Source organism: Cataglyphis hispanica, chromosome 3, assembly GCF_021464435.1.
Source record: "Cataglyphis hispanica isolate Lineage 1 chromosome 3, ULB_Chis1_1.0, whole genome shotgun sequence".
Lineage (NCBI taxonomy): Eukaryota > Metazoa > Arthropoda > Insecta > Hymenoptera > Formicidae > Cataglyphis > Cataglyphis hispanica.
This window is the reverse complement of record NC_065956.1, coordinates 10,888,885-10,912,942: the sequence shown is the minus strand read 5'-3', so window position 1 is coordinate 10,912,942 and position 24,058 is coordinate 10,888,885. Positions and strand designations below refer to the sequence as shown.

The 24,058-nt window shown below is 35.7% G+C and overlaps 3 protein-coding genes across 6 annotated transcripts in view; all 3 read left to right on the top strand.

The window, feature by feature from the left end:
- Positions 1-264: 264 nt before the first annotated feature.
- Positions 265-2,358, top strand: LOC126859295 (40S ribosomal protein S5). Of its 3 annotated transcripts, none has more exons than XM_050610427.1 (3): positions 265-338; positions 1,393-1,765; positions 2,025-2,358. In XM_050610427.1, exons 2-3 carry the CDS (start codon positions 1,400-1,402, stop codon positions 2,307-2,309), a joined length of 651 nt encoding a protein of 216 aa, XP_050466384.1. In that variant the 5' UTR covers positions 265-338; positions 1,393-1,399; the 3' UTR covers positions 2,310-2,358. The 3 variants fall into 3 exon arrangements, with proteins under 3 accessions (XP_050466384.1, XP_050466383.1, XP_050466385.1); XM_050610426.1 differs by having other exon boundaries at positions 289-452; XM_050610428.1 differs by having other exon boundaries at positions 311-436.
- Positions 2,359-2,847: 489 nt separating this feature from the next.
- Positions 2,848-3,651, top strand: LOC126859314 (NADH dehydrogenase [ubiquinone] 1 alpha subcomplex subunit 5). The gene is made up of 3 exons (XM_050610450.1): positions 2,848-2,990; positions 3,152-3,313; positions 3,397-3,651. The coding sequence occupies exons 1-3, from the start codon at positions 2,970-2,972 to the stop codon at positions 3,568-3,570; spliced, it is 357 nt and encodes a 118-aa protein (XP_050466407.1). The 5' UTR covers positions 2,848-2,969; the 3' UTR covers positions 3,571-3,651.
- Positions 3,652-5,888: 2,237 nt separating this feature from the next.
- The window catches only part of LOC126859224 (uncharacterized), a 66,879-nt gene continuing 48,709 nt past the window's right edge, over positions 5,889-24,058 (top strand). For both annotated transcript variants that reach the window (XM_050610271.1, XM_050610272.1), the window contains exon 1: positions 5,889-6,355. The gene's annotated coding sequence lies outside the window, so the exon portion shown is untranslated. The remainder of the gene's footprint in view (positions 6,356-24,058) is intronic.

The following is a 24,058-nucleotide window of genomic DNA, read 5'->3' as shown; positions in this document are numbered from 1 at the left end:
CCTATTTGATTTTGAATGTAGAAATTAGAACATTGTACGGCTACAAAAAGAAGACTGATACTCTATAGTCAAATCAGCAATCATACACTTTCAAGCTATTTATTCGTATCACTATCACTTTTACCTCAAAGGATCATATTATTCACGTTATATTTACGCGCATGAATATTGAAAGGACGAAATATATCGTTAACGGCGTATCGTTTCGATATATGCTCTCCACTGCGCGTCAACATTGACGTTGACTAACGTATTCGAAATCCGGTAAGCATGGGTAGATGGCGCGCGTGGTGTTATGGCCTTTTCCTGTTCACGCCTGCACAGACGAAGACGTGAACGTAAGTTGTAGAGTAAGAAATTGCTATTACGCCGGGAGAGTTTCGTGCCAAGGCAGTGCAAGTCGGCGTGGTCGAGTGATTGGAAGCAGCCAGGAATCGTGAGTGATTGTGCAGGTGCGAAAACACGTGCGGGATTTCGCGCTAAAAAAGCACGTAGCACGTGTGACCGCGTGGCCACATGTGTCTTACCAATTTCGTTCCCGTCAGACTCTTTCATTGAGAAATTTAAGCTAGAACGTATTATCTCGCCTACGATCGACTTGCCACGACACGAAATTGTGCCGTATCTATCGCTGTTTTAGTATCATACCGGCACTTAGTCTCAAACAAAGCGATCACTCGCTCTCAAAAATACAAATATGTATCTTAAAGATACTTTCTTAATGAGCGGGTTATCAATATATTTTACTTTGATTATCTTCATTATTTACTAAAAATCTCTTTATTTTTCTCTATATTATCCTGAAATGTTATGCACATTATATTGCGATAGATATATATTCTCATAATATTCTATCATATGATAAAGCTATGCTATATCATATCATATAAAAAATCAGGAAATTTTCATGGAATTCTATTGAAACTCAGAAAATTGTTAGAAAAATTCTTTGGTAATTTTGTTCTGGTATTATAACTAGTCGACAATCTGACGATAAGCCAAGTTATATGTGAATTATGTGTTTAAAATATATATCCTCTGTTTATATATTCAATATCTTAAAAATATTGAACATACAGTACATATTTTTTATTGTAACTTTTAATGATAAAAAACAAAAATGCAAGTTGAAAATGTTTATCTTACAAAAGTTGTTTAATTTTTTTAGTACATTTGCAAATCTAGCACTTGAAACTTGAATGGCTCTGTTTTTTTTTTCATATTAATGAAAAACTTAAGAAAATGCATGTAATAAATAATTTTATTTTAAAAAACTGTAAAGTCTTTAAAATATTCTCTTTACTTTAAATTGAAAATATCAGAAAGATTAGAGAATTTTTTTACAAGATTTGATTAGAGAGATTTCCTGGAAAAAGTATTTTTATTTTACAGATAAACAATGGATGACAAAGAAGCATATGATGATATGGTGGTGGCAACCACAAATACATTGCCAGTAGCCATGCCGGCCGAACTACCCGAGATCAAATTGTTCGGACGCTGGAATTGCGACGATGTACAAGTAAATGACATGTCTCTACAGGATTACATCGCTGTCAAAGAGAAGAATGCAAAATACCTTCCACATTCAGCAGGACGTTATGCAGCAAAACGTTTCCGAAAAGCTCAATGTCCGATTGTGGAACGTCTTACAAACTCTCTTATGATGCATGGCAGAAACAACGGAAAGAAATTAATGGCTGTGCGAATTGTTAAACATGCCTTTGAAATCATTCATCTTCTCACTGGTGAGAACCCTTTGCAGGTGAGTTGAATAATTATATATTTAAAGTTTGCTTACATATATTTGATATTCTTTTATGAATAATTTATATACTTTAAATTATTATAAAAAATAATATATTTTAAAAAATTTGATTTGTAATTTTATTATATAAAAATAATTTGTTTTTCTTACTTTTTTTATCATCTTATTCTTCACTTTATAAAAAAGAATTCGTATTTACAATTATTTTATATAATATTGAATATCATATATTTAAATTAAAATATTTGTGTTTCAGGTTCTTGTCACAGCCATTATCAACTCTGGGCCAAGGGAAGACTCCACGCGTATTGGACGCGCTGGTACTGTAAGAAGACAAGCTGTGGACGTATCTCCATTACGTCGCGTTAATCAAGCTATTTGGTTGTTGTGTACTGGTGCGAGAGAAGCCGCATTCCGCAACATCAAAACGATCGGCGAATGTTTAGCTGATGAACTTATCAACGCCGCTAAAGGTTCATCGAATTCTTACGCGATTAAGAAGAAAGATGAATTGGAGCGTGTTGCTAAGTCTAATCGATAAACATAACTTTCTATATGCGGAAAAAATAAATAAACGTTCTATCTTTAAATTACTTGCTATTTTATTTTATGATAAAAATTTGAAAAAATCCCTTTTCAATATTAACTATTGATAGCTCGACACATCATCATATCAAGCATCATATTAAAATTCTTTAGGTTAGAGTTAAAATTAGACGATGAAAATAGCTCTTGAAAGTGCAATTATATAATTAAGTTTTTCATAATTCGGAAATGTTTATTAAAAATTTATTATTTAATTAAATAACTTATAAACAGGGTTGCTGTTTATTTTAAATTTATTTTGATTTGTTTAATAATTTTTTCACAATTCCAAAAACTCGAGGAAGTCGATTGTATATTTATTATAGATTTTTTAAATTAATATGTTAAGGTATTCATGTATAAAGTACAAATAAATTTTTACTTAGAAATTGCGAAGGAAGAATTTTTTAAATAGGAAAAATTATTTTTTATGAACAATAAAAATATGTTTTTTAAGTTTTGAATGTCGTTACAATAATGCACAGCCTTCTTTCTTAGATGGCGCTGAGTGTACGATTAACGACAATCAATTGATATTCTGAGGTTAGGAAACTGATGGTCCGTATGAAAAGGGAGATCTTTAAAATACGTCAAGTGTTAGGTAATATCTCTGATAATGGCAGGTGTGATCAAAAAGGTAATTTATATATAAACTTAATAATGAATATATCTGATTAGAATTTCATCTGTCATACAACTCGAATTCACACCATATTTAACGATATTCTGATGTATATAATTTTTACAAAACTAGTTCAGTATTTATTTTTTATTAATCTTATCGTTTTTTGTTTGCAGTCTACATATCTAAAGGGATTGGCTGTGTGTGCAAAGCCTCATTTAGAATTAACTCCATTGTACAATAGAATTTTGCGAGTGTTAGAGAAATTTCCCAAGGATTATGCCTATCGAAAAGAAACAGAGAAGCTTGTCAAAAATAGATTGAAGATCGTGAAAGAGGTGATGCTAGTTCTCATTAAAATAATCATTCTTAAATAATATTATATTATATATTGTTATTGATTAAGTATCGTATTTTGCAGACTGCGGATATACAAGCTATAGAAGACAAGATAGGCTGTGGACAAGTAGAGGAACTTATAATACAAGCAAAGAATGAGATTTCATTGGCAGAAAAGATGTTAGTGTGGAAACCGTGGGAAAAATTAACGCAGGAAGCACCACCAAATCAGTGGACATGGCCACCGCATAAGTAATTTAACAGTTTTTGTTATAGATGTTTGTATATAGTATGTGAAATTGCAAATGAAATATAGATTGTCCATTATTCAGTGTAATATTTCATCCAATGAATATTCCATGACTTGAAAAATATGCAAAACTATATAATAGAATACATATAATCATAAATGGCATTTATAATTGGATTTTCTCCTTAGTCCTGTGTAGAAAAAAAAACACGATTATTTAAAAAAATATAATTTTAATAAAAAAGAGCACTTGATAAGAAAAATAAATAAAGATAAATAGATAAATTCCTGAAATGTTTTTGAATTATAAGATTTGATATATGTTGTTCAACAAAATTGCAATATATCACGTACGTTCGCGCATTTTTTATTATGTTACATATTACATACTGTGAAATTTTGTGGCATTTAAATGATTACAATCATTTAAATGTCACAAAATTCATCACCACAAAAATGACTACAAACTTGTTTATCATAATTTAGTTTCTTTTAAAAATTCAATATTTTGAATTTCGTGCGTGTGAATGCGTCACTTTTTTTATGTGTTTATTAATTCATTATCGCGTAAAGGTATATTCAGCCGATTCAATACAATGAATATCATTTTTTTACGTAAGTTTGATCATAAGATTTATGGCATTTATTTATTTGCTTTATGATTTATTTATGAATTACTTTCACATTTCCGATTGAATTAGAATGAGAAACGAGGCTCATCGGTAATGCAATAAAATATAATTAATTTTTCGATTTAGCGAAGCAATTCAGGTTAGATAACGCCAGATGACGCAGCCTTACTGTAATAGCATATGTTCGCATCAATATCTATCATGATTACTGATAGTTACACATTGCATCTAAAGCGCAATTTATATATAATCCTTTAATTAATGAATACATAAAACAAAAGAGTAATTATGAATATAATATATATATATATATATATATATATATATATATATATATAAGCTTTTACAATCGCGCAAATTTTTCGAAAAATTCATGACATAGCTATTTTTGTCAAGTATAATTGAGATTTCAATAGGCTCTTTAATTTAAAAACTAAATTATTATCAATTTATTTTTTATTTTAATTTTCAAATTTTATTCAAATTTTTTACTTCAGTATCAGTATTCTTGCTGATAATATTGGTATCTTGCTTCTCCTTTCTTTTAATCTCATATTTGTGCGTTGTCGGCCCTAATAATAGCTGAACCAGCTGTTTCTCTCTCTCTCTCTCTTTCTCTCTCTGTACCGCGGTGGTCCATCCGAATCATTTCCCGTCGTTCTAACCGATCATGATTGGTCTGGCTAAGTGCACCGACAAAAAAACGGGGCATGAGATGCTCGGGGCATCATATTTTCATGATCGTACATCGAAATCTGACGCGGACTCTTCTCGTCTGAGTTAGTGCACGTTTTACGCGAAGCCATATGCTCTCGTACTGCATTGTTATTTCAATACGCGCGACGTACGATACTTTTGTTATTATATTGAAATGTCTATTGAAGAACAGAAAGAAATATTGCTGCGACGTATTATATCAATTGCAATTGAAAAATAAGATAAAATAGACAATTGTATATGTGGACTGGATAATGGGTTAGTTTTGGTAGGTAAAACAATGACATTAAATGAGAAAAAAAGATCAAAAATTTTTTCAGTTTCTTTTTATTTAATATATGTAGAAAAGGAATAAAAATTTCAAAATTAAAGATTTGTGTATTAAATGTATATGTGAATGTATATATATATATAAAGTATTGAATTTTCTTTTTTTAATTTATATTTTTATTTTCAGCTTAGTTCATAGAACTGTCAATTATATATAGCAATATAGATGAACTATTTAAAACAATTTCTAGTTTTTTTATGGCACTATCTTCATATTACGTAACTAAGAATCGACAGGTTGGCTAATTGACTAATATTGCATTGCTTTATCCTAATTGGTTAAATTCTATAGTGCGATGCGCAATCTAAATTTTTAATGTTCTATGTTCTATAATATACCGTGAACTTCAAGCGGCAGTCGAGTTCGAATCTTGTTCGGGACGCGACGTGACCGCCATTTATCAGTCTCATTTCTCGCGGAAGAGAGTCGTCCTTGCATTTCCCTTGAAAAGCCACGGCGCGGAAGACTCGCGGGAATCTTCAGGGAGGAAGAGGGTAGCGGGTACAGAGGGAGAAGAGCGAAATGGAAAAAGATGTACCGTTCTCCGACGCAGGTAAACGAGCGGCACGGCGCATGGCACTATTCCCCATCCCCGCCCCGCCGCGCCGGCGCGCCGCGGCCTCCCTAGATTCTATGTCGCGGTGAGCGCGCGCGACTCGCACTCGCTCGCGAGACGCCGAGGCGGCACAAGTGGACCGGTAACGGTTGTCACGTATTCGCGCACTCTGCCATTCGCCGTTTCCCCCTTCCCTTCCAACCCCTTCTCATCGTGCGATGTAAACACGCGGCCAGAGTTCGACAGGTGGTTGCAAACGTGCGCGTGGCACCCGAATCCAAATGAAATTAACGTCGCGTTGGGCAATCGACAAGTGATCGTGATAGTGTATGACATCCGTTCGTTGCCTGTCTATCGTTCGTTCGAGAGAACGCGAACAAAGTGCATTATTATATACCGTTCTACTCTACCGGACGGTGCGCACCGCACAGTGATCTCCCGTGGCAGTCGCCGACCTGGGTTCGCGGATTCGATTGTGTCGGGATTGAGGAGAGGAAGAGAAAGACAGCCCGGCAGCGGCGTCGTGGGAAAGGGATCAACGCCGCGGATTTATCGGTGAGTGTCGATTTTGCGTTTTAACCATCAGGGTTGCTCGATCGGCCAAGCGTTCGATGTATCGAAGCAGACTTCACGAAAGAATCTAAACTCTTTCAGTATCGAGAGAAAGAGAGAGAGAGAGAGAGAGAGAGAATTCAATCTTATAAAGTATCTTGTAGATACAGAATAACTATTCATAGAACGAAAGATGGATTAGAACGTAATAATTCAGAGCATCGACGTATTTGTGATGCCAATATATTGATGTTTACGTTTGCTTCTTTCTTTTAATGTTTATATATGTTCATCTCTCTCTCTCTCTTTTGTGTGGAAGTTTCGGCTGATCGAACTACGAAAATAAATACCATAAAAGAATATTACTCTAGGCTTAATTTTATTTTAATTGCGAACAGATTCTTTCGATAAAGATAACATTAAGAACTATATTACGCCAAATGGAATTTGTTAGATTTTGTTGGTCAAATTTATATATCGAGCATCTTATCGAGCGAAACTGATGGACAATTGATATTTCCTTCATAAAAAACATTGCATTTCGATTTGAGATGTATGTTGAGACACAGATAATGTTTCTAAATAATGAAAGGATTAAAGAGCTTTAAAGCTCGGAATTTAAATTATGCGCGTGTCGTTCACGGTCGCGAATATGCATGAGTAATGCGCATTGAAATAACGCGACATGTAATTATCACGCTATGCCATATACGCATGGCATTTAACTGGAATAATACGAATAGACAAATTATCAGCTTCATACACGTGTCAAGATAAACTTCGTCATAGTAATTTATTTGCAGCGGTGAACGTAAGTTTTAATCGCTATTCTGATATTTATTAATATGCCATACAATTAAAATGAAAATAACGTTTCTTTATTTATTTGTATGTATAACTTATAGTATAAATGTAACGATTTTTTTAATTTTAATTTTAAATATTCTTTTACGAATTCTATCAATATCTTGACATTTTTAACGAGAAGAAATATATTCTGTAAATTTATAAACAATTTAACTATAAAATATAATATAATATGATTTTCCCCTCCCCTCCCCAAAAAAAAAATATCTTAAAAAATTGTTTATAATGAGATTTATCTTTTTTCAAGAATATTTTCTTTATTCAAGAACTCAAGGCAACAATGAGAAAATTTACATTTTTTCACGAAATTGAGCAAATTAATCATAAAGTTAAAAAAATTAAACTTATATTAAATTTAATATGCACATTCGATATTGTATTAAAGAAATTGGATTGATTTGTTTAATCATAATTAGAATAAAAAATTGAACGTTGAATGTTCAATTTTGGTACCACGTGTTCACACGTGCACGTTGACATGACGTGCGGATTGCATGCCCTATTTCCATTCGTATCTTCATTACATGGTGGCGTCATGCACGTGTGTGCACGTATTTGTGTAGAAACAGGTGATAGCTACAAACGCCACGAATTCATCACGATTAGTTTTCGATTATCTAGCGTGACGTTGACCTGCTTTCGAAACATTAATCTGCGATACATTTTTACATAGCTAATTGGATTAATATTGTATTTATCTGAGAAATATGTCGATCAGTACATTAGACTCTATATTATATGTTTTAGAATATTATTTGTATTGCTCGGATAAAAAAGCTTCTTTTAAATATCGAATATAGGATGTATTTTAAGTTTTTGAAATTTATTTGAAAAAAGTAAATGAAAAAAGGACACAGAAATGAACGTAAAGAGAGCGTCTTTATCCGTTTTCCAACAATTCGCTACCACCGATCGTTCGCGACGCTCGAATAAATCTCGAAACGTGATCGGCGGTTCATCATGCACGCTTTTAGTTATGGCCTCGCTCGTTATACGCATATGCGTGATATCGCGTGCGTATGTGTGTGCGTGCAAAGTTACGGAATGCGCTGGGAATTTTCATTGCGCGTGATTGGAATTTTTCATGGTTGCGTCGGTAGCCGCATCGCCGAGGTGAAAATAGTTATTTACCTATAATAATTTCCCTCCGCGGGTGATCAACCTCCGCGAGAGATGGTTATTGCGACCGTCCCGCGTTATGGGAATGCGCGCCTGATTATCGTCGTGATTTACGGGCTTTAAAACGTGGGAAAGCCGCCGCTTTTTGCCCTACGTTCTAAATTTTTATCCATCTAGGCTAATGATCATTTTACAACTCCCAAATCATCGAAAAAAAAAAATATATATATATGTATATATATATATATTCGCGCTCGTGATATGCGGGTGCCGTTCGGATTTATTTCTGGGGATTTAAAAACGTTTCTCTCGCAACTCATCTTAAACAAACGTAATTAATTCTAACGATGGAATTAATTTCTATAAATTAATTCTATATCATTAGTCACAGATACACAATTTATCGTATCTTTCTCAGGTGTTGTTTCATAGCGCAAACGTCAAGCGCAGATTGCAGCGGGTATTTCTAGATAAAAAGAATGCGGCGGATGATATTCTAAGACAATGCCGACGGAGACGAGCGCATCTTTCCGCTTGCAGCCAAACACAATACGCGATTTTTACGAGCGCGCGACGAAGGAGACGTTATATAGCTTTCGCGGTATATGTATAACCGAACATGCCAGGAGCAGCCGGACGGACAGCTGAGAAAAATTTCGCACGACTATATCCTCGTACGAGATTCTCTCATGCCCGACGACAGCGCGGCTCGCCTATAAATGTCGCATTCTACCACGACTTACTGCATTTCGCGATGTTGTTTCCTCCGTTCGCCGCATTCCGCGAATTTTCCACTCCGCATTTATTACAAATTTGCCGAGATTGTGATAAATTAAGTCTTCCGTCTCATTATCAGTCAATGATCTTATTTTATGATCGGTAATTTCTTTAATAATTTTTTTTTTTATTTTTTTTAATTTTGAGATAATTTATAGAGAGAGTTGTGTTGATATACCTCATAATATTTATCTCTGAAGCATTTTAAAAAGTTAGCGAATTTTTAAGAAAGCTTAATTCATTTATACTTTTGATTGAAGAAATCGAGGAAAAATATTAAAATATTGCAATAATTAAAAAAATATTAAAATATTGAAAATATTTAAGTATTTAAAAATATTAAATATTTATGTATTATATTAAATGATAAATAATTTTATTATTCAATATACTGTGAGATATATTGAGATATATTGTAAGATAACTTCTGCTTTAAATCGACCGATCATTTGGTGAAACCGTGCCGCGGAAACGGTGCGCGGATCTGCGATATCTCCGGACTGACGCGGTATATTGCGGAAAGGGTAGCCCCTCCGCAAAGGTAGAACGTTAACATGCCGTGACGTTGCCCCGTTAGAATACTCGGCGGCCTCTACCGTTGGGTCCCGTGCGCCGATCGTGAACTTTATTTACACTCTCTCGTGCCGAATCCGCATCTCGTTCTCCGCATCTCCGCTAGTCGGTCGCAGACGATGCGATCTTTTTCACGATGTTACGGTACTCCCCGTGTTCCGAAATTCGTATTCTTCCCGAAAATCCATTATCCGCACCCGCGCTGTCCTTTTTCACGTCTCGCCTAATTTAACAGATTAACGCGTCACAATTCGCGCGAATGTTTTGTGGACGTTTATGAGCATTCTCATTTCATGTCAGCCGTTGTATTTTAATCGTGCGTGCATTACATCACGTATAGAGGAAAGAATGTTATTTTCATTATTCATTATTTTAGAACGATGAGCGTCTCGGTCATCTTTGCAAAATTACATAATTTCTCATTTTATTCAAAAGCGATAATTATTCCTGATAGTCAAAGCATGCTTGAGAGATATCGTAAATTTAGATAGCACGAATATAATAAATCAATCGAATGAGATAAGAGTGCTTCGTGAATTTACCGTGTTTATAAATATCGGTTAGCGTCAGAATTTTTTAATCAGACACGCGAGAAACGTAACTGTACACAGAAATGGAACTGCGGAACAACCTAAAATGCCGCATAGCGGTTCTACAATAAAGTCAGAGGTTGAAGGTGAAGTAAGAATCGAATAACCGTCGAGGATGAAGTATATTGGACGATCAGGATTTTGCTTCGAGAGAGTCGAATGATGATCGCTGCAGGTTGGAATTCTTGATGAAAGGATTTGAATCTGAATGGATAGCTGAATAGTAAATGCGAATAAGGTGTCGCGCGTAAAATATTACGGTTGAATAAATGGCGATCTGCTGTGCTTTCATCATTTGACTTTTTTGCATACCAACGACGAGAAGCTGGATCACCAAGGTGACATCTCTCAAAGATCACCTGCGACCGCATACAGCATTAAGGATTTGATTGACGATCGATCTTATTTATCGCGCAGATTTTGACATAACTTAGATATTGCTTTGGAAAAAGATCTTTAAAGCTCTTATGTAATAAGTTATACTATTATTATGTTTAATTTTAAAAATGTCACCAGTAAATAAATTAATAAACAAGTGTTTATACGACCAAACTGGCAATTTATTGTTTGATTATTATATCACGACGTTTCGACCATATGGCTTTGGTCCTTATCAAGTGAAAGTTATAATTAAAAAGTAGAAAGAGAAGAATCGAAATGTCAAACTGACATAGTGGTTGACACAATGTCAGTTTGACATTTCGATTCTTCTCTTCTACTAATATAACTTTCACTGATAAGACAAACTATATGGTCGAACGTCGTGATATAATAATCAAACAATAAATTGCCAGTTTGGTCGTATAAACACTTGTTTATTATACTATTATGTCACTGAAATGCTGATTTGAACATCAACAGTTTCCGTATTACAAATTAAAAGACATAAAAAAGCAATATATACTCTACATTATAGTAAATTCTTGCAATTCTAATATATAAGTTATTGTTGTTTTTATTTTAAAAATATTTCTGGGAGAAAGAGAATTTATAAGATAAAAATGCGCTGTTAATCATCGTAATACGTGAAGGATTAATCAATTTATCCGCGCGAAGTGATGCATTAATTAATATATATACCTATCAAGACGAGAGGTCAGAGTCTCATTTGAATGGCATGACTCCGCATTCCAGCTCTCACCTTTTGGATTTTGTAGGTCAAGCAGGTTTCGGGTTAATGATTATTGCTTCCGAAAGGTAATCGATATATCTCCATGATTGATAACTGAATTAAAATGAGATGAAACAATCTTTCTGAGACCGTACACTTTCGTTCTAAATATAATTGCCATACAATATCAGGAAATTTCAATTTCAGAAAATAAGAGCATCTTAACTTGATATCTTAACGACACCAAATTATATTGTAGGTGAGAGAATTGAATCGCAATGACTCGATTTTTATTTTTAAATCCAAATTCTCCATTGCGTTTCTCCCACAGCCACTATTGTTGTAGCAAAGCAATATCGCGTTTCCGCAAAATCTTCATCTGGTTTGCAAACCGCCGGTAACCTTGATACGCGGAAACGAGACCTTGGCGTGCGCAGGCCGCTATAAAGTCTTACCTAATGTTAAGCGGTCCGGGCAGATAAGGACCGCGCGAATGGCGAACGCGATACAACGAGCCTCGTTCGTCGTGCTCAATGGCTCGAGACTTTCACGAGCATTCCTCACCCGACGCGTTCTCGATGTTCGTTCTCCTTCTCCCTTGCTCGCCAGATCTCTCTCTCTCTCTCTCGTGTCTCTCTTTTCTCATCGCCACACGATTCCGTTCATCTTTTAGCCGCGTTCCTCCACCTGCCTCGCCCATCTTCGGCGGTGAATTTTTCTGCGGGGCGGAGAAACACGAGCAGCATTGCGGAAGTGCCGTTTAACCTTTCGAACTCTCGATTTACGAGGCGCTCGCGACTCGCCGTGGAATGTTCATTTGAGATACTCTGTCGGCAGCACCGCTACACGCGACCGCGAAGACACACTCGTTAACCCCTTCGAGTTAACGCCTGTGGAAATGACGGGCGGTACTCTGGGTGCGACCGCACGTGTCTCGGAGCGACTCATAAACTTAAAGTTATATCCGATATTTCACGCATCTTTCGTCAAAAGGTGCGGTTCGTAATATCACAATTTGATAGCGCATCTTTGCTCTTATACGTATAATTATTGTCAGGATGCAAATTTTTGTTTATTATGCATAATCAGTAATCGTTCATTAATAATCGTTAGAGAAATAAGAGAATTGTCCACATAGATCAAATAGGTTTTTTTTTTTTTTTTTAACGAGAAGTATTCTCTCACTTCCTATAACATAGTATATGTATGTTATGACCACTCTCTTCTAGTATACATTTACCAAACGAGTTTGGACATTGAGAGAAAAGCCGATTTTATATTTCTACTTTATCTTTCCAATAAGCACCGATTGCTAACGCCTCGCTTTTTTAGGCTGAGCAAACAATTTTTGAGGATCGTAGGTCAGGACAGGTCGTAAATTTCTACCTTAACTGAGACGCGATCTCTCGGTAGATTTTCTTGAGGCATGCAAAGCTTAAAAAGTACGGCTAATGTATTATATGCCTTTATTTGACGTCAGCAGCATAGTTAACTCTTTAAAACCCTCTCAAGTTGTTTTAGAAGGATCTTCAATTTTATTATTGTTAAATTAAATTAGAAAATAAGAAGCAAATTGTATGTAAGAATCTTTTCTACAATATTTCTGTATTCAATATTTTTGAATATTCATATACATATATATAATTTCAATAATTTACTATTTATATATTCCATTTTTTTTATCAAATATAAAATGAAAAGTCTTTTGAAAATTTTTTGAAGACTAGAATTTTTTTCAGACATTCTCGGAGATATTTAAAGATACAAAAGCTTAAATATGCATATTATTTGAATATGCCAAAACAGATTTGCATAGTACACGATATTTATGTAAGAGAAAGTCGGACAAGGCGAAGAGGAACGTCGATGCATTTGATTTGACGTAAATAAAAATGCCGATGTATAACCAGCCGACTTTGTACTCGTATTTGATCGCGCGGCGATGGAAAGACGGACGTTGAGAAGATACGCGCCGCGAGGGAAATCACGCGACACGTAAGAATAAATGCGCTCTCGTGCCACGTAAGAGGGTGAATCTAATTTTCTCTCTTCTTTCTCCTTTACATTGCGGTAGTTTTCAAATGGACCGGGACTGAGCGGTTATTTGAAACGAAATTACACGAGTGGTTTTCTGCATAACAAATCTTTATGTATTCGCATTCATTTCGCTATGAGAGAACGAGGTACTAGATGACATACCAGACTAATGTTATTTCAAGAATTTTTTTTTAAGAAAAAAGCTTAAATTAATTTCTCTTTGTCTGGAAATGATTGGAAATATATTTATCTATTGCTTAGTGTCCGAAAAATAATTTTATAAAATGTATATTATTTAACATTTGTGAAGTTTGTCAAAAATAGCGACGTTTCACAAATTTGAGAATAACGAGGTAAAGATTCGATCGAATTATGCTTTTCATTTATGATAGATCGTAAAATAAGCCGCACGTAGCAGTTGCACGTGAGCGAAGAAAGCTGAGTATTTTCAAGGATTAATATTTGACGTGTCGGTCGTTCGCGAATGCTAAATACCGGCGTCCGGCTCCAACGGTTTCCGTGCAATTCCTATTCATCAAAACCTGAATAGCAGTAGTACCGTGCGTATTCCCGAGAAATCATTATCCTTCGAAAGGATCTGCATTCCAACAGGCCTCTTTTTTGCAAGGCCGGATATTATGGTCTCAATGCGGTTGCGTAACGCACGCGTGCGAGCATTTTACGTTCTTTTGGCCTCATCAATGTGTGCGTTTCGTTGTCAGTTCCGTTTCGGGTCCATTTGTTTCCTCTGAATGGCATATCTTTCAATAAGAAAAAACATTGTTCATTGTACAATTATTGGAGCGAGTTTATGAGAAGGGAGAGGGGAGAGGCAAATCCCTTGCGATATTCAAAGGAAATAAGAAATTGGATTTAAATTGATCGAAAAAAATATTTATTTATAATATATAATAAATAAATATAAATAATAAATATATTATATTTGCGTACAATAAAAAAAAATAATTTATAAATAAATAATTCTTTTTTTTTAATTTTTTCTCAGGCTCTAAAAAAATGACAGTACCGTTATTAATAGCGCGAGGTCATAACAAAAATTAGCGAATTGTTTAAGCGATAATTCATGTATGTGTATGTCATTTACTTTAACCAGACGAATAATTAGCATGTAGCTGGCATCACATGGTCGATGCAAGTATAATAACTTTGCACTGCAGCGTGCACACCAGCTATGAATTCAAGATCACATCTTCCTACAATTATTGCAAACACTCGTCACGTACAATTGACGGAATAATCGGCCGAAGAATCAGACGAGAAGGCAGTATTCAAGCCCTTGGCAATTATGATTGTGATCACCTTAAATCGGTGATATTTTATAGAAAAAACGTGTAATGCAGCGTCATTAAATAATGCGCAATTAAATTATTAACTAACATACATTTTACATACGTTGTTATCCGTAATACGATTGCGACTGGACGCGCCAATTTTGCGCTTCATAGGATTCAATCTCTTTTTTTACGAACCGTAAAATTAGCGTCCCGATCTGAACGATGTCTCATATTATTTCCGCTTGTTTTTTCTCAATTAGAGTTTGAATTCAGATTATCTCTGGCTAGCAAGATAATTTCACAAAATCTGAATCTTTGATTTAGAATATAATTTTTGCGAAATATAAAAATTTATTATTTAAAATATAAAATCCAATTTATGTTTTAATATTTTTTGTGAAAGATTTTACACGAGATGGAATGATTCTCATGACGATACGAAACGATTTAAGTATTCTCGTCGCGCTTATGCGTATACGCGCGTATGTACTAAAAATATATGCTTTACGCGTTTTCGCCGCACCTACGTCCGATGATGCGCCTCTTGCATCGACGTTTATTCGCAGTTATTTCATCGAATCGATTGGCACGCGGTCGTGCAACAAGGAAGCCGTGAGGAAACCGAGTAAAAGGGCAACAACACGCGTTACGAGCGGACGAAACGATGGGCATATGCGGAAAGGGAGAGAGGCGGCAGGGACTAATGGTCCCGGGTATATTGATACTTTTGTGAGTGCTCGCCGGCAGATAGATGCAATCGCGCGGAAACGTGGCTCGTTGCCAGTCGCGCGGTGCAAAAAAGTCTGTCGGCCGCGCGCGGCAGAAATGATTATCGCTCCCGCGAGTCGAAGAAAACTTACGCGTGTATACAGGCGTAATTATATGTGCATATCTCGGCACGTAGCGCACGGGTTGAAACGGCCCGCGTGTGGAACGCTACGAGTAAATAGCTGCGAGAAAGAGGAGGAGAGGAGAGAAAGAGACGGAGCGCCGCATCCGCATGCATGCGTGCTTTGAAACCCGCGAGTGTTCCGAGCTCTCGCAGCTCGGTGATTATTCTATCTCTTTACGTAGTAATTATTCGGGAAGTCGCGTTATAACTTTATCTATCTTGACGCATTACTAAAGTCGTGTATTAAAATCTCGATTTTTTTTTTTTTTTTATTCATGCACTTTGTTTAACGTCATACCAGCTTGTGCCGTAAGCGCATGATTTCATTGAATGAAAAAGACTTGCGTGAACAGAATTTAATTTGTAATCTCTTTGTAATTTCTTTCTGTGAATAAAATGCGGCCGCGTGTTGCCGGCGTAATTCATCCCTTGGAGTATTACGGGTTACTGTGCGCGGAATAGTTTCCATTTTACGGTGTCCATAAAACATGCGAGATGCGTCCACAAATTACAGCGAGATGTTCCCGCACAAAGGTAGAAAGTGAGTGCTTGGCGTATACGAGAGAAGTGGCGGCGTTCTCTCTATCGTCGCATCTCCTCTATACTGTACCGAGGACGTTGTTGCGCACGTAGCTGTTGTACTTAACGGCGTACGTCTATTGTGCCTCCGGCACGAAGCGATCGTACGTAATGTGTTTTGGTCGGATCCTAATCTCGGCAATGGCTCCTTTCATATGTGGCTCGTGCGCGATATAAACGCACACGTTCCACCGACAATACGATCCACGTGTCCGGCATGGCTGATGGCCGCGCTGCGTCTACATTCGATATATTCCGACTCCTTTGCTTGCCTTCACTTCTCCGTTTCTTCTCCTTTTGTTCTCCTCTCCCAACCCGCAACGGCTGCGTTACGGCAATGTGTGTCAGCGAAAGTAATCACGGAGAGCAACGAGCCGAAAACCCCGACCCGATCGATCGGGTCTGTGATTTCTTAGACATTGCGCTTAGAATCCAACCATCGGAAGTCTAATCAGTGATAGTAATCATATATTGTAATAGCACGGAATCGTATGTGACCTTCTGTGTCTATGGGACCACCTGTAGATTCACAAATTATATGAAGCTAATCTTTGTTGAGAAATATGCGGTTGATAGATTGTAGTGAAGAAATACAAATCTTGTGGAATGTATATATCTACTAATTAGATTGCGGTAAAACAAGCGTGTATTAAAATAACAATCGGAAAGAACGAATTACGCTATTCTCTTCCTTTCTTCGTCTAACAATAATATTGATACTAATGAGTAAACGTAAATTATTTTTAATTTATCTGTCACTCTTATTTTGAATTCAAGCAATTTATTAGTTAAAAAAAATATACTGAATGACTCTGATCACTTATTTTATACATATGTAAAAAAAAAGATACGATGAAACATTTGCCATCAATTTGCTTTTGCCAAGTGTAATACATTTGCTAAAACGAGAAAGAGTTAGGCGTAATAGACTTGAGCAATGGCGGTCAATTTTAGCCTATTTACGGGAGAAGGAATTTACGAGAGAAGGAGCGGAGAGAACGGCGAAGAGAAGGGAGAAAGAGTTATTCCCTCCGATCTATAGATCGAGGAATGTATCCGGAGGGATCGTACACCACTTTAAATCGGCGAGGCGAGAAAGAGAAGAGGGATTGGAAGGGGGAGAAAGAACGGTGGCAAGGCGTTGTCCGGGCATTTTCTCTGCGCATCTTATACCCATAGACTTCCCATAGGCTCTCCCTATTTCTCTCCCCCCCTCCCTCTCTCTCTCTCTCTCTCTCTTTTGCGCGAGCTACCATCGGCTCCTTGTTGCGCATAGTCTATCGAGATATCTGAGCCTATAAGTGATCTTAATGATCGCCGCTGGCTATAAAATCCGAGATTCCTCCGCACCGGCTGTGAATTCCACATCGCGCGATTCTCTTACGTTACGTTACGCGCTGCGCTGTCTTATATGTCTGTATGATGACGACTAATAATGACATTCTACAGATTTACGATCAGTGGATTCCGAGGATGAATATATCTTGGTCCGGATTTTGTCCGTTTAAATTTCATGGGTTCAAAAAATATTTAAATTGACGATTCTTATGTAGAATTGAGGGATCTGCAAGAATAAATGGATTACTCCATTTATATCGAGATGATGAATTATACGTACAATTATAACTAAACCGAGGCGCCTGAAATTTCGACTGCATCGGTATAATGATCCTAATGATATCTTATCTTTTTATAATCTGTTGACTCGGAGAAGTCTATCTGCAAAGAAACTCGTTAGATTAAGCGCGCTTTTGCTATGTTCGAACTTAAAATATTAGAAATATAAAAAGTAAGATCTTAATTAATGACTTTCGTACGATTCAGAGAAATAAATGTAAAGATTACTCCAATTATATATCGAAATAATGACAAATTATTTATAACATTAATAAATGAGTATACATTAGTTATGAATGTCAATAACAAATTCTCCGCTAAATATAATTGAATGTTTAAAAGACATCTATTTTAATTCAATATAGAGATCCAAGATTAGTAAGATTAGTATGTTAGTCTTATTCAATGACGAAATAGCTTCCTACGTTACACCTGGCGACTCTATTGTACACTTGCATAATAACTCCTACTGGCACTTTATTGATTTACAATCTATAGATTCTTGATAATGCAGCTTCAGATAAGCCTGTTCAATCTTATACGTTGCTATTGTTAGACTGATTGCTGGTGTCCGTTTAAAATCCGTTTAATTCTCTGGAACGAGTCTCGATGGTTAAGCTGAATTTATCATTAAATAATGTTTCATTATAATAAGCTAAAAGACAAATTGACAAATACTTTCAAGACGTTTTTATTTCATTACGCGATTACGAAATAAAATTGGTAAGAGAAATCTTTCATACATAATGACGAAGTATTCTCTTTCCATGTGGTTGTATCGCCTAATAATCTTCCTGTGAATAAAAAAGATTAATATTTCAAATAATTACAATCTATAATTTTATAAATTTTTTATTATATTTTGTTATACATATGACGACATATTAAAGCTATTTATTGCGAATTATTCTTTGTTTTATTTATTGCGCTATATTTTACTCCGAAACTTTTTTGAGATTTAACGCTTTGAAATGAATGCAAACGTCCTCTCTTTAGCCGTTTTTCCATCTTAAATTCTTTGCGATAAGCGGAAGCGCGTTTCTTCCTCGACAAGTCCAAATTCGTCGTTCGTCGTTGACTCAACGAGGTGACTCGCGCGAAATTATCACGAGCACCGTGCGTAACGCGAGTTGCCAGCAGTCTGTCTCTCTCTCTCTCTATCTCTCTCTCTCTCCTCTCTCCTTGTCAGCGTCGCCGCTGGCCAGTCTCTCGATTTCTCGTGGCAGTTTTCTCGTGCGTCGCGATTTCTCGTTTTCTCGCGAGCTCGCCTTTTCGGGACCGTCTACATGCATGGCTTCGCCTTTCACGCGAAAATTCGGACCGGTCCTTGATGTCGTCGTTGTTGTCCTTATTGCCACCGTCGTTGCAGTTATCGTCTTTTCTTCGCTCGACTTCAATTGCGTATCTGTATATGAACTTAACACTCGGTAGTTGATAAGTTAAATTTTCAATATAGAAAATTATATGAAAATTATATATAAAATTACGGGCGTCCCATCTATTCAATCGATTTCTACATTCTCTCGCATTATTCGCGACATGCATCTGGTCCGGATCGAGCGAAAGTGAGCCGCGTTCTTTTTACAGATATCGATGATATGTTCATATTGATACTTTAATCATCGTGCGTAAAATTGAAAATATTGATTATTCGATATTTAAATTGTTCGTATTGCTCTCGGATGCTACGAAGAATAAGTCAATATATAAAACACTGCTCTTCATTTATTTACTTTAGTTGTGAAAATGTTAAATTATAACGAAAGATAAGATAAGATATGAAAAATTATTATTTGGGACGAGATAACCGAAATATTTGCGCAAGTAATGATAATATGCATAAATCAATAATTACAATTATCTGGTATTTTATTATTATCTTCATGTTTGCATAAAAAATTATGTTACGCAAAAAGAAATTGCGTTTAATATTGTAATTACGGCTGAGATATCAAAGTTTACTTGAATGGTTTATTTTGAATGGATTCTTTACCTTCTCTCTCGTAGATACTTTTATTTAAAAAAATTACAGTATTAAATTAATACTGTAAACAACAAAATTTAATTACTCATATAATACTATAAAGGATAAAAATTAATTCAATTTTCATAATAATGCATTATAATTATTTTTGTTACATCCCATCTTTTTCCACTCACATTTTAAATTTAATGTAGGAAAATGTTACATCATTAAAAATATCGTGCTTCGATACTTTTTAAAAATGCAATCATGAAATTCTTGAGTACCAATGGATTTTCATAGAAATGTGAAATAAAAATTCTCTATAGGGGAAATGTTACATATTTCGTTCAAGAATAAGAAAATAATTTAAAGCATCAAAATAAAGCTTTAAATTATTCACTCGATACTCTTGTACTATTGTTTGCTTGTCCTATATAAGAAATAACATTAGGCAAGAGGGAGGGAGAGATTACTTTTAATATATCGCAATTACAATACAGACGTACACTTGTATGCCGACGATTACGATCATTCACATGGCGCGAGCGCTTACGAGCGCGTCGATTGCTCGACTCGCCGCCATTGCCACCGCTCGTATACTTCGCACAGGTCCTCTCGTGCCATTCGCGGAATGCGCCGTCGACACGCGGAGGTCGTGCCGAACGAACAAAGCGAAAGTGAGTGAGTGAGCCCCCCCGATGCGTGAGCGATCACACGCAAAACGTCGTTCTATGTTGTTAAACGTGGAGACTGCGAAGTAGAGATGTGGAAGCGCAGGAATCATAGAAAGAAAAAAATGAAAACATTATTATTTATTATTGTGATTTTATTGCGAATTAAATTGTTATTTAATAACTATTGTATATTATTTATTATATTATACAATTGTATTGTTGCCAAACATTTTTAGTATAATTTATCTTAAAATTAATTGAGGTTTAAAACTTGAAATTTAAATGATTTGTACAATCTTAAAGTATATTTCTTAAATATTATAATTTTTTTTTATTGTTCTAATTTTTTTATGTTACTATAATTGGAAAAAATTGAAGAATTTGTATCGTAAATTATATTGCATTAGTAATTCATGTTTTCTTCTTTTGTGTTAGGTTAATTAGTTTATTACATTAAATGCTGTATATAAGGAAATTATGTCGGCAGTATATTTATGATACTCTTAAAATTTCCTGTGTTTAAATAATTTCTTACTTGTCTTGCCTCACTATCAATTTCCCGTTTGTACGCTTAGGCTTCATTTTGGGATTCCAACCCGTCAAGCGCGTTGAAACCTTACCGCTTCGTTCATTACATTCTAAAGAAGGGAAGGGATACAGAGGCTACACTTCCATGCGCAATTTCCACTGACGAGATATGTGTACGTATACACGCATGTACGCACGTATGGGAAACACGAAAGCTAACTGTAGTGTTACATACACATCGTCGTGAGCTACAAGGTGAGGAAAACGAAAGTGAGGTGGGTCGATGAATTGTATCGAATCCGTGGGATCGTATCCTTGGTCTACGATCGAGAGCCGCTGGTATATTTCGGCGATATAAATGATGCGGTCAAGAGAAAGAGAAAAAATATTTACCTGAGAGCCTTTTTATTCGGGGTTCAAAAATTTTTATTAACATTGAAACATTTATTCTGTCTACTTAATTCTTGAAACTTGGCGAAAAATATTTATATTGCATATTTGAATCGTGAAGATTTTAATGCGATGAAATTTGATGCTGGAGATCAATGTTGGAAAATCATGAGCGTTATGTTAACTATATCTATATATTTTTTACGAAAATAAATTTTAAACTTAATGCTATAATTAAAAGTTACTGCAGATTGAAAAAATATGTAAATTTCTCCTGAAACACACACTTATTAACTTTCTTGAATTACTTTGTATAACTGTCGTACACCTGAGGCTGGCCGCAGTATGTCGAACAGACAGGCACCGTTATCGCTTACGATACGTTTTTGCAATGCGAATAGCAGTTATATGTACTCTTCTCGATCCTTTCTGGGATGCTGACAGCGGCGCACGAAATTGCATATCTGTAAAACTTGTCTTAAAGATGCGAAATATGTTTGTCTTTATGAATAGCTTTATCGTTCGATTAGAATATAACTATGATTTGGTTATCAAATGTCTTAAAAAAAAGATACTAATTGCCTTCTATTATCTCTTATTGTTAGATGCTTAACCGGAGAATTGTGAAAATTTTATTAACATATTTATGTTTCTTAGATTTTATAGCATTTTAATTTTGTATTCTATTTTTTTTGTATACCATTATAATTTATAAACATAAAATGTCATTGACAAAAAAATACCGTTCAGTGTATAATTGAGTGTAATAAACATTTTTTATTTAAATTAACAATGGATCTAAGAAATTACTACTTCGTGAAATTAATTAAAAATCTTCAAGAAGTAGCGCAACAGTATTACTATAGACGCATATATTGCGAAAGAGATCGCGAAAAAAAGCGATGACATAATGAGAATGCACGCGTGCGTATGACTTCCGTATGGGAAAGGCAATCTTGATGCATTACGATCCCCGATTGTGATGGCGATCACGTCGGTCATGTTAATCGATCACGAGAAATACGATGCTATTTTGTCCCGGAAACGATGCAATGCAATGCAAACGCGGTACCGTTTCGCACGACTAATCGGACAAGTGTGTCGATGGATGTTACATCGAAGAAAACTTAGATATTTCCTCTTCCATCGCCTTTAATCCAAGTTACATTAATTTGTATTTTTGAATACGTACATACGGTGACATTTATCACTAAATAAATTGAGATTATCGTAGTAATTAAAGATAAGGGTACACGTTATTGGCAATAATTCTCTAATAAAGTTTCGACACTGCGCATACTTTTAAGTAAACATTAGTATTCGATAGTAATTTCCTGATTAATACAAGATATAATATGTAATATATGATTAAATTGGTATGCTATGATTTTTCAGAGAAATATCGTTATTATGATATTATTGATGAGACAGAGCTATCTCCGGACAAAATTATTTCCCTGAAATTTTTATACTGACAATAATCATAATTTATGCATAAAATGCACAATCTTTATAATAATCGCGTTTTCTCTTGCTTTCTCCGTTCTTCGAAAAGCAAAGTATTTATATTATATGTATATTAAAGTTAATTTACAGTTTTATTTTTATTATGATCTATTCTGATATAATGCATTAAAATCATGTCGAAGGAAAAGTTTATATTTAAATCGCGCAATTTCTATCTTTTCTTTTCTTATTTATAATGCTTGTTTGCCGAGCTCGACGAAAAGGACAATTTAGTGATATATCATTGAAACGAAGCGATGAGCAGCTCGTCAAACGCGGTAGAGAAGCGTTAATTATACACGGTAATAAAAATGAAACTTCCTAACAGAGCCGGGCTTACCCTCGCTGTTACACAATTTACGGCGAGAAAGTCGAAGGCGCCGCATCATAAAGATATTTTCACTTCTGGGCGCTAATTTCGTCGCGCCATGAAGAAGATTCGACCCGTAACGATTAAAAGTATATAATGCCAGGCAAAGTGCAAGAATGCATTTGCACTGTTCTGCGAGTCTGTAATTTTATTCTCTATTATTAACAACGCGAATGTAAAGATCGAGACAAATATGAATTATCATTATTACGTAGACGAAGGGAGGAAGCGCGGGAAGTCTGAGAAATTTCGTGTACGTATATCGGTTGTTAATTAAAAGTTTTATTATTTAGGGAATATCATTACTGAACTATATAAAAAACACGTAATTATGTTGATTAAAATTAATAAACTGGAATCTCTATGCATGCGACCAAGATTAATTCTCTCGATTCTTTGTGTGATAAGGATTATCTGTCGCGCGGACGAATGTATTTTCGAGCAGCGATGTCGACGCGGGACGTCGCGACTGACGGATCGCTAATTCGCGCCCTCGTCGACGCGAGTAAGTTTTCGCTCTTAGGTTTTAATTAACGAGCCGTGCTCTCACGGCAGGCCCGGCGACTTCCCTGAGAAAGATTTGCGCGCGGCATTGTCGGCAGCATGTTCACCGTCTGTGTTTACTCTTCCCTTTCCTGTACTCCGGACAGCACCGTGTAACACCTTTGGCGTGGCCGCGAACGAGAGGCCTCGAACACGCCATAATTTAGCCGCGATATCGCCAGACACGAAGGCACCTTGCATCTCGGAGCGTAATAGTATCTATGCTTTGATTTCTTTATCCGTACAGAATATTGTCGGCTATCTATTTTTTA